This window comes from Carassius gibelio, chromosome B6 (genome assembly GCF_023724105.1).
Source record: "Carassius gibelio isolate Cgi1373 ecotype wild population from Czech Republic chromosome B6, carGib1.2-hapl.c, whole genome shotgun sequence".
NCBI lineage: Eukaryota > Metazoa > Chordata > Actinopteri > Cypriniformes > Cyprinidae > Carassius > Carassius gibelio.
Genome location: NC_068401.1, coordinates 21,689,518 through 21,701,621, shown reverse-complemented (window position 1 = coordinate 21,701,621; position 12,104 = coordinate 21,689,518). Strand labels below are relative to the sequence as shown.

Sequence of the window (12,104 nt, the reverse complement as noted above, 5' to 3'; positions counted from 1 at the left end):
GCTGTCATATTATTTATATCATATCTTATTTTTTACCAGGTGTGCCATTGTGATGGCTCAGATGGAGAGAATAATGCAAAGAAAGAAACAGAGAATTTCAGATATACAGAAATTCTACAGAAAAAAAATCATGCTGCAGTTTAACACTAGTGTAACAACAGTGTTTTGATGTATTACCATGTTTGATATTGTGATGGCTCAAACCGTTGCATAAAGAGTCATGCAAAGAAATTGAAGAAAATGTACAATAAAGTTTACAATACTATACAGTTTCTGATGTATTCATATACAAAACATTCAGACTGGACTTTCCTTATATTGCTGTTGGATGATTTACTTTACCAGGTCATTATGGCAGATCACACCATGGCATGTAGTTAGAAAGAGTAATGCTAATAAAGAAAGAGAAGAACATTCGGAAATTCATTTAGATTTTCAGAATAAAAGATTTATGTTGCACTTTAACACAAGTTAATAAAGTTTTTTGATGTCACATGACATTTATTACCTTTTTTGCCATTGTGATGGCTCAAACCAAGTCATTTACGGTAGTAGGACAATCTCATGCAAAGAAAGAAACAGAAGATTGTGCTCAGAAAGAGTGATTGTTCCAGAAAACAAGATTGATACTTAAGTTTTTTTTTTTTTTTTTTTTCATATGCAAAACAAAGATTTGACTTGCCTTTTGTTGTAGTTACATCTTTCTTATCGTTTTCATGGCTCAAACCATGGCATGTAGTTGGAAAGAGTCATACAAAGAGAGAAATGGAGAAGAATATGCTCAGAAATACGGTGATTTTCCAGAATTAAAAGTTCATGCTGGAAATGTATTCATATAAAACACTGAGATTGGAGTTACCTTTTATTGCTGTTATATTTTCCACCACATTTTCCATCGTGATGGCTCAAACCATGACACGTAGATGGAAAAAGCCATGTAAAGAATGAAATGAAGGAAATATTCAGAAATACAGTAACATTTTTCACATGGAAGATTCTTGCTTCACTTTAACACTAGTTAATACAGTTTCTAATGTATCCAGATGCTACACATTCAGATTTTTTTTATTTTTTACCTTTTATTGCTGTCTTTCTTGCCACTTTCCCCACTGAAAGCAGTGACACAAAGATGGAAAGAAACAAAGAAAAATTTGATTCTTTTCAGAAAAATAATTTTAAGGAATTAAACAAGTTGATAATTCTTGTATTTTTATAGTTTTACTTTAATGAATAAACATATCTTGTTTGTCCTTGTCAAACACACGGTCCAAAGTGACTACAATACTGCTGTTCAATTCCATGACATCATAAAAGAAGCAGACTGTATGAATTCTATATGTGACTGAGACCTGTAACCATAGCGACAGTAAATATAAGATGGGGACATCCAAAATTGCAAAGCCCTATCACATGATTTGACACAACAAGTGTAGTCGATGCACAGTTTCTTTAATTAATCGACTACAGCTTTAATACCTCAGTAAAACTTGGAGCATCTGAGTCCCAATAAGCCTACAATAGAAATATATAAATGCCTGGACAATTTTATTTTATTTCAGTTTGGACATAAAAAGCTTTCCTGTCCTTAAAGCTCCAATCATAATTCAGAATTTGAAATAAAGCAAACTAAATGAACTTTTCAGCATGTGTCCCAAACTATTATTTGTTGTTATACTTTTGAAAAATAAGGCTAATTAAATATATTTTCACAGAAAATGAAAAATTCATCATCATATAAGGTATTCCTTTTTAATTAATAATTTCAGATTACATCAACAACGACTTCTGTCAAATTGGTTAAAACCTCCAAACAATTAATTCAAGAATCAGAATCGATCCAGATCTTGAGTCATCAGTTCACTGAACCAAGATTTATTTATTTATTTATTTTTTATTATAGACATGTTCATTTTGCAATGAGTGCAACATAGAAAGTATATTTAGACTAAATAGACAAGAGAATTGTGGGTACTGCTGGCTAAAGTTACACAAAAACAGCAGTCCACTGCCATTTAACAATTATTTGAGTAACAATAGCTTAAGCACGTTTTCTGAAATCCCAACACACACTTTTAAACTAGAAAAAAAATTAAAATCCTTTTTTGCATTTACGTACAGGTTGTCCCTGGTGTGTCTGTTAGTATGTGTACCTGAGATGAATTTCATGCTTCCATTAATTGTACATTAGTGTTTATTATCCAGTAGTAAAAACATTTCACAGAACGGCTTTTGTTTTCTTCCTCAACAAATAATGTTTGCTATTCTTCCTTGTCTTGCCACAAGCAAAACAATATACTGAGCAGAACGTGTTCATCATGTGCCCTTTACTTCATGCGTCATGTTTAAACTGATTTACAGTTATGAGAAGTTTGTATATGAAGTGAATTTTATTCAGTGCTTGAAGTGGGGAAAATGCTGGTGCTCTCTTATGAACTGGCTGGAATATGCAAATCATCGCAATTGAAATTTTGACAGTGGAAAAACATTTTTTGGTTATATTGCTGGTACAACAGATTACGTGTGTGTGTGTGTGTGTGTGTGTGTGTGTGTGTGTGCATGCACATGCACATGCACAATAATGGAAGCCCTTATCAGCAATAGCAGATAGTGTTAACCAGACTGACTCTCATTGTTGAGATGAGATAATTCACGCAGTGTGATATATATATATATATATATATATATATATATATATATATATATATATATATATATATATATATATATATATATATATATAGTGTCATTACTAATAACCCAGATAAATTAATAAATTCAGACACGAGCCTCATGTCATTGACCAATATGTCTTTTGATGAATATTTAATTTCCTTTCCTATTTACAGGGCTGCTACTAACTCTCATGCATTCATTGTGAGACTCATGCAATTGGCATTTCACACACTCTCACGCCACATGTCCATTTACATACACAGTGCCACTGATGTGATGCCTGTCTATGTGAGTTCTTGTTTATTATATTTATACATACAAAGAAGAAGGGTACACATTGTAATTTTTTGGGATCTTTAAGGTAATTAAATACCCTGTCTCCAAGTTTAAATCTGGCAGGTTTAATTTATTTTTTTTATTGCATTTTTATAATAAATTTTGAGGGGGGAAAAACATAAAGCTTTTTTTTAGAATTTAGCCCCATTCTAGTCATTTCTAGACACATGTCCTCCTCATTTGAATGGAAACACACCATGTGTGAATGTACACAATCATCCACAACAATCCTCCCCAATGCACACCCAGTATATCATGATGCTTTTCGCTTCTAAAACTAGGCCACCTTTACTCTCTTTCCTCAGCTGAGCAGACAACGTGAGCACCTGCATTCTTTTTTTTATTCTTTCATAGTATAGTGAAGAAGGTATTGTCATTTAGAATGCTCTGCAGGTGTTTATTGAGATGGAGGGGGGAGCTTAGGGGTGGAGACAGAGAGTGAGAGGGTGTGTGTGTGTGTGTGTGTGTGTGTGTTGTTTGCTGAGTGAGAAAGGCAGTGGTGAGATAAGTGTGTGCAAACAGGTGTGTGGATCATCTGCTGCAGGAAGGAAACTGCTGGGTACAATTGTGTGTGATTGTGTGTTAATGTGTGTGAACATATAGATGTGTTTATTGACTATGTTTTAATATATTTTTTTTGGTGGGTCATTATGCTCACTGTCTTTGCTCAATGTCTCATGTTGCAGTATTCAAAATGCCCAGATAAGCAATTGTTTCTGTGTAGCATTGTTGCAAGCCCTGTAAACATATTTATTAACACAATATTTTGTGATGTAGCCTTTTATGCAGCAACATAAAATATCGGCCTACTCACCTATTGTTTAAAAAAAAAAAAGAAAAAAAAAAAAAGATGATTCTGCAGACACTGTGATTTGAATCAAGGATAAAGAAGCACTTTCATCTGGTCTGTCCCAAGTACACCACTACAAGAGATACTGAAATTTGTTCTCTCTATCTCTCAATTACTTCTTTGGTGGGTAAATATATTCTGTATTTACATATACTTAAAGTGTTTTGGCAGTACTATAATTTAAATGTCATGCCAATAAAGCAACTTGAACTTGAAAAACCTATCTATATGGGTGGACAGCCTTTCTCTTAATTTTTTTTCTTCTTTCCTTTTTCTGAAGGATCAAGTGACTGTTTTTTTATCAAATAAAAGCAGCCTTGTTGACTATTAGAATCTTCTTTTGAAAGCAACACTAATCTTACTGACCATGAGCTTACAAAAGGTGAAGTATCTATATATAATATTTTGATGGTTGGCAGCAACAGGAGATGTGATGGATGAGGTTGGAGAATGTGAGAAAGGACAAATAGAGGGCAGAAGAGGAAATGTGGTACGCTGCAGTAATGACATCACATGTCTTCTTTCAGCAGGAAATGATTAGTGTTGAAGAATTTACAGCCTTAATCAATGTCCCTGCCCTTTCTCTTCAACTTCAAATTAGCAGAGCTCAGAGGCTTGAGTTTTAGATAATGACTGTGTCTGATGTCTAATACCTCTGTTTCTCTATCTCAGGCTTGGGAAAAACGAAACGCAAAATGAGCACACGGGAAGCCTCTCCAACACCCAGCACGGATGAGTACTCGTCTAACGGGGGTGGAGCAGAAAGAATATATGACCTGAACACTCCAGCGGTGGCGAAGTTTGCCTACAATGCGGAGCGGGAGGATGAGCTCAGCCTGGTGAAGGGAGCCCAGCTGATGGTGTTGGAGAAATGCAGTGACGGCTGGTGGAGGGGCAGCTATAATGGTCAGATGGGCTGGTTCCCTTCCAACTACGTCCAGGAGGAAGAGGTGGAGGACACGTCAGCTGACTTTCCCGCTGTCTTCACCTCAAGGCCAGACCTCAGTAACGGTCAGGGCCCCAGAGTCCTTCACTCTGTTCAGACGCTTTACCCCTTCAGTTCCGTCACGGATGAGGAGCTGAACTTTGAGAAGGGCGAGATGATGGAGGTGCTGGAGAAGCCAGAGAATGACCCAGAATGGTGGAGGTGTAAGAACTGCCGTGGGCAGGTGGGTCTGGTGCCAAAGAACTATGTGGTTGTGCTCAATGATGGTCCATTAGCCTCGGGCTCCCATTCCCAGCAGAATAACCACACGGGACCCTCCCGCACGGGGAAATTCGCCGGAAAGGACTGGTACTATGGCAGCGTGACACGGAACCAGGCTGAGAGTGCACTGAACGAGAGGGGTGTGGAGGGAGACTTCCTTGTGCGGGACAGCGAGTCCTCTGTGAGTCAAGGGTTTATCTGGATCTAATCGAAATGCAGTGACCAGAGAACTGCTTTCAATAGCTGTGAAAAGTCACTTGAGTGCTGTGTCCATGGTGACATTTGCAGGGTTATTGTGGGTAAATAAAACAGTTAAAACATTATGAACTGGAAATAAAATGAAAACAAAAACTGAAATAAAAATAAATTAAATAAAAAAATGGTGAAAAGCATATAACAAAATGACTTTAAATATAACAATTCTACGATGAAAACTGAAAGTATAAAAATAAACGCTCATTCAGAATATTCTTAAAAACTACAATGAAAAAAAAAATTACTATAAATGTAACTATTCTATTAAAATAAATCCCGAAAAAAAAAAAAAAAAAAAAAAATATATATATATATATATACACACACACACACACACACATATATATATATATATATATATATATATATATATATATATATATATATATATATATATATATATATATATATATATATAAAACTCATTCAAAATGTCAATAAGAACTACAGTAGTATGTAAGTAATACTAAAATAACACTGATCATTCACCATGCTTGGGTTTTAGGCACTATGTAAGTCACTCAGCTTATACTGGTGTTTTTTGCCATTCGCCAGAAACTAATAGTCTGCCCCGGGACAGGTTATGCTCTGGGTTAGAAAGCTCACACTGAAATTGGTCCAATCATGTATAAGCAATGTGACATATCTAATGCAATAAAGTTATTCCCCTATTTATTTTATTCTAAATTAGAGGTCACTTAACAGTTAATAGTGCTTTACAGAAAAATTTCAGTAATTTATTCTAATTGTTTTATTTGCATGTTATTTATTAGACATTAGATATCATAACACCTTTTTTCTGGACAACTTTCTTAAAATATAAGGTACTTTGGTTAAGTTTAGGTTGTAAAATGTATTGTGGTGTGACCAAAAAACATAAACAATTGATAATAAATGATAGTGATGGATATATTCCTATATATTTAATGTATAAGGAAACTTTTTTTATTACTGTTCCATGACATTTTAGACCCATAAAATTTTTACTTTTCTGTAAGATTTTATTTTTTAAAACCATATGAAACAAGTAGTACATTTTTAAAAGCTTGATAAATTTAGAGCTACATTTCTTTATCGTGGACATACAAGCGCATCTTGAAAAAGTCCTCTTTTTTTTTTTTTTTTTTTATTTCAAAAAGTAAAAATAATTTAATTCATTCTAGATTCATTACATGTAAAGTAAAATATTTAAAACATTTTAATTTTGATGATTAGAGCTTACAGCTCATGAAAGCCAAAAATCCAGTATCTCGAAATATTGGAATGTTTACATCTGAGTATCATTAAAAGACTGTCTCTTGTTCTTTGAAACCACAATAATGGGAAAGACTGCTGACATGGCAATGGTCCAGAAGACAATCATTGACACCCTCCACAAAGAGAGTAAGTCATAGAAGGTCATTACTCAAAGGGGTGGCTGTTCAGTGCTGTATCAAAGCATATTAAATGCAAAGTTGACTGGAAGGAAGAAATTTGGTAGTAAAAGGTGCTCAAGCAACAGAGATGACCGCAAGATTGAGACTGTCAAGTAAAGCTGATTCAAACACTTGAGAGAGCTTCACAAGGAGTGGACTGAAGCTGGAGTCAGTGCATCAAGAGTTCATCAAGAGTTCATTCTCATTCTCAGAAGTCAGAAGTCTTCAGGAAAAGGGCTCCCAAGCCACTTCTGAAACAGAAAGGATCTTACCTGTGCTAAGGAAAAAATAACTGTCAAAGTCCTCTTTTCAGATAAAAGTAAATTTTGCATTATATTTGGAATTCAAGGTCTGGAGTCTGGAGGAAGACTGGAGAGAAAACCATGTGCTTGAAGTCCAGTGTGAAGTTTCTGAAGTCAGAGATGATTTACCGTACCGTGACGTCTGCTGGTTTTGGTCCATTGTGTTTTATCAAGTCAAAAGTCAATGCAGATATCTACCAGGGATTTTGGAGCACTTTATGCTTCCATCTGCTGACAAGGTTTATGGAGATGCAGATTTCCTTTTCCAGCAGGAATTTAGCACAGTGCCAAAACTAATTCCAAAAGGTTTACTGACCATAATATTACTGTGCTTGATTGGCCAGCCAACATATCTGACCTGAACCCCATATGAAGTCGATCCAACAATACAGACGAGCTGAATGCTCAATAGTGCCTCAGCAGTGCCACAGGCTGATCGCTTCCATAACACACCTCACTGAAGCTGTCATTTGTGCTAAAGAAGCCACAACCAAGTATTGAGTCCATAAATTAACATACATTAAAGAACTTGAACTTTTCTGTTTTGCAAATCCCTTTTCTCTTTTTTCTTTTTTTTTTTTGATTGATCTTAGGAAATATATTTTGAGATACTGGATTTTTGACTTTCATGAGCTGTAAGCTCTAATCATAAAAATACATAAAAAAAAAAAAAACTGATATGTTTTACTTTACATGCAATGAATCTAGAATATATGAAAGTTTCACTTTTTGAAATAAGTTACCAAAAAGTGATTTTTTTTAAAGATATTATTATTCTTTTATATGCACCTGTACATGTCATTGAAATAAACATGCTTTTCAATCTAGAGCAGTTCTGTTACTGCATATTTGGGATGTTTTCTCTATTGTATACACCCAGCTCAGGACTATCAGCAGATGAGTTTATTCAGCTTTGTTAAATAAGGAAAACACCAGAAATTTGCAATGCTGGGGAGCTGAAAAGGAATCTATGGCTTATTGCGCCACCTGTAGGCTGAAGTTCACTAAACTAACATTCTGTTTCTTTCTCTCTCCTTCTCTCCAGCCGAGTGATTTCTCAGTGTCTCTGAAAGCAGTCGGGAAGAACAAACACTTTAAAGTGCAGCTGTCGAATGGAGTTTACTGCATCGGTCAACGCCGCTTCAATACTATGGATGAACTGTTAGAGCACTACAAAAAAGCTCCCATCTTTACAAGTGAACATGGAGAGAAGCTTTACCTTATCAAACCCCTCCAGTGACCTTCCACAGTGGCCTTACAAACAGGCCTTACTGGACCAGACCAGATATGACCTCATACTGAGCCAAATGATCTGCAACTCCTAATTACCCATCATTTCTCATCAGAAAACAAGGGACTTACTAAATACCAACCCACAGGAAAATCACAGGATTTAACATTATGTTGTTTCTGCCAGTGTGTTATTTCTAATCCTGTTGCTTTAGCTCATCTTTTCCCCTGGAGTGGTTCGCTTTAATGAATATCGCCTTTTCCAAGTGATAATTGAAGCACTTTGCCCATGGCCTTGACCTTATTTTCTGTTCACACTTAGCCGACATCGAGATACAAGAAATCCAACAGATGCAGCCTTCACCTGATACAGATTTCGACATATAAAGTTGTCACGGGGCAAGTGCACAAATACAGACGCAGTGGAATTAAAGGAAACTGTATATACAGTACATAGGAGTTGCCAAAGAGAGAGTTGTGACAGGTACTTGTCGCCCCCTGCTGGATGAACTGAGAAATGCTAACAGGAGGGTCTTATAAGATGAATGTTTTGTATATGCTTAACCAAATGTGCCACCTTCACATTCAAGCACTGCTCGTCTAATATATATATATTAGATATATAAGAGAACTATATCCACCTCGTTCAGACTGACACATCTGTATCAGCATTAAAGTGTTGCCATAGACTTCCATATTACAGCAAAACACTGTTCAAGTTACTTTACTAAAGGGTACCATTTGAAAATAATGGTTTGGTCTCTTTGCAAATGAGTCCAATCAGCTTTTGGTTTCTGAGCTTTTATAAAAGTATGGTACAAATGAATGTTACTGAGCATTGTTATTTAAAACCATGTTTATTTAATGTGAGAAAAAAATAAAGCGGTGGGGACAGTGTAGTGAGCTCCACATCTATGATAGCTGTGCAAAAAGTTGAAATACTCTTGTTTGATTAAACATTTTGCAAGAATATAATGGCAAAGTTGTGTGCTTTTTTTATTGTTTCTGGGTAATTTACAGTTTAAAAATGGGGGGTTGAAGTCTCTTTATGCCCACCGACGCTGCATTTACTTGATTAAAAAAAAAACCCCGGTAAAAAACATTATAATGAAAATATTGTCAAATGTAATTTATTTAAGGGGTTGCAAAGCTACATTTTCAGCAGCCAATAGCCATCAATTCAGTCTTCATAGTCATATAATCCTTTAGAAAAAACAATGTGCTGAGTTCATAATATTTTACAGTGACTTAAGTGAAGGACCAGCACCACATCCTCTCGTAACACTGTTTGAAAAATTTATCTTCCTGAATTTGCTTTTGGCTCATTTGATCAGTAAAAGAAAATGTTTCTATAAAAATGCACACCCAAATATAATTTTTTCACTTCCATGATTCATGGACAATTGTACATCACTTATAATTGATTAAATACAAAATCATTAGTAGTTATTAATAATAAATGCGTTCTTGCTAAAAAAAAAGAAAGAAAAAGAAAACAATTGAATGCTGCACTGATTAGAAGAGAGTTTTTCCTGTCATAACTATGCAAATATTTGATTTCAAAAATATATTTATTAAACTATTTCTTATGTTTTTAAATGTGTATCATTTAACCTCACATCGATCTCAAATTTAAAAGAGGTTTTAAAATCTTATTTTGTGGTGACTGTGCTTTAAAATGAGGTTTTTATAATCATAATTCAAGTGATGGAGAATTTTGAAAGTCCGACAGTAATTAGTTTTGAGTATACTAAGGTTAATCCTGTATGAATATGGTTAACAGTTGAAAACATTTGAAAAAGTAATCAAACGTGATCAGTTACATTACTTTAATAAAGTAAACAAAAGAGTTATTATTACATTAAATAGATTAACTTCTTGTAATCTGTAACCTATTACATTTCCAAAGTAACCTTCCCAACACTGTGTGTGCGTGTGTGTGTGTGTGTGTGTGTGTGCTTGCTATTGAAAAGCATATTTAACACCCGTTTGATTAATGGTAAAGTCCCTAGTTCATGGAAGGGAGCACTCATTCAAAGAATACTGAAGAAAGATAATACCAGAAGACCCCTCAACATGGAGGGACATCTCACTATTGCCATCTTTATACAAAGTCTTTATGAAGTGCCTGCTTTCAATAATACATTTTTGGCTGGTTGATGCTGGAATTTTGTCTAACAAACAAAAAGCTTACATTGAGCGACAAGGCATGAATGAGCATGTTTTTTTGACGATTTTAAGCATGAATCTGCTAAGTTATACATTGTCTTCCTAGATTTCAGAGATGCCTTTGGCACATTACTTCATAGAGTCATGATTAATGCATTGAGATACAGTTCCCTAAGATGTGTGTAGACATAATAAAAGATGTATATAGTGACTCCTACATGCAAGTGATCTGTGGAAAAGACCAACACCACTTGAAGTAGGAATCAAAACTCGCTGTCCATGGAGTGCTGTAAACTTTATCATTGCAATAAATCAATGGCTAAAATGGCTCTGTACACGTGCCCTGCCCCGCATCCTGTCACCGAACCCAGTCCAGGGTTATACTGATGATGTGGCCTTCGCATACTGAGATGAAGGTGTGATTAAAAACATGTTGTCATGCATTGCCAGATTCCTGACATGGTCTGGCCTAGTAAAGCACAGTAAATGTGCAGTTTTCTATGAGAGGAGGAGCGGTGGCAACCATTGGTATAGATCAAGGGCCGGCCAACCCCCCTCTTTTACCATCTTAGACCAGCAACTCAGTGAGTGCACTAGACATGAGACCTACAACTACCTGGCTCACAAGTTTAATATTGCTGGAGAATGGATTCTGCAAGTGACTGACATGGCACATCAGTTTATGACCAGACTGGAACTCATTGACGCATGACCTGTTTCTGTTACTCTAAAAGTGCAAGCAATAAGAGACATAGCTTTTTCTCAAATTCAACATCTTTTTGCAAATGTCCATCTCCCATAAAACGTATTGCGTGAAATGGACAACAGAACCGTAAACTTGGCAAGGAAATAGCTTGGAGTTCCAAATTGCATGTGGGAGTACATAGCCACAAGACAGTCTCACCTTATCAACATGCTAAACTGTGATGTCAGTGTGGGGCGAATGTCCAGAGCATCCTTGCTGCTGGATTTTAAAAGACGGAAGGTGCCACACGCATGCTGTGGGGAAGACAGCTTCTTGGGTTTAAAAAGAAAGACCAATGGAAAGCTAGGACGGGCACAGGGATTTGGTGTGTCATCAGACTGGCCAGACTTAAACAACCTAAGCTGGAGGACAGGTACTGACCTCCCACTACCAACCTGTAGAGGTCTCTGATGCAGTCATAGAGGACACATCTGTCATCGTGGAAGCCAGGCTGCACCATAACAACACTGTCCACCCGCTCCAGCCTAGAACATCAAGGCAGACTCTCCTGTCTATTCAAAGAGCCCAAAATATGGAGTACTGGTCATATCTAAAACTCCAGGGAAAGTTGGCAGAACTGCCCTGCGCAGACCACTCTGTATCACACACCGTTTACAGCAATGCTACCATCAGTGAGGAGATCATAACTTTCCGTGTAAAAGCACATCTACAGGTTCTTCCTACAAAATACAACCTATGACTGTTTCCCTCCACCCATTCCCCCCTCTGCCTGCTGCATGATCCTCCTCAACATCTGGTGTAAGTAGCCTACATCATGAACAGCTGTTCATCATTTAAAGGACTATATACTGCCAGACATGACAGACTTGTGGACCTCATTGCTGCTCAGATTCCCTGCGTGGCTGATGAGCAGATCTTTAAACACACTACTGTACAGTCTGAATGGTTCAGCTCACCTGCA

At 36.3% G+C, this 12,104-nt stretch overlaps 1 protein-coding gene across 3 annotated transcripts in view; it reads left to right on the top strand.

The window, feature by feature from the left end:
* nck2b (NCK adaptor protein 2b) overlaps positions 1 to 9,250 on the top strand; it is a 39,967-nt gene extending 30,717 nt beyond the window's left edge. For all 3 annotated transcript variants that reach the window (XM_052559033.1, XM_052559035.1, XM_052559034.1), the window contains exons 3-4: positions 4,532 to 5,247; positions 8,084 to 9,250. In XM_052559033.1, coding sequence (XP_052414993.1) covers positions 4,532 to 5,247; positions 8,084 to 8,278 — 911 coding nt within the window. In that variant the 3' untranslated portion in view covers positions 8,279 to 9,250. The remainder of the gene's footprint in view (positions 1 to 4,531; positions 5,248 to 8,083) is intronic.
* The last annotated feature ends 2,854 nt before the right edge of the window (positions 9,251 to 12,104 follow it).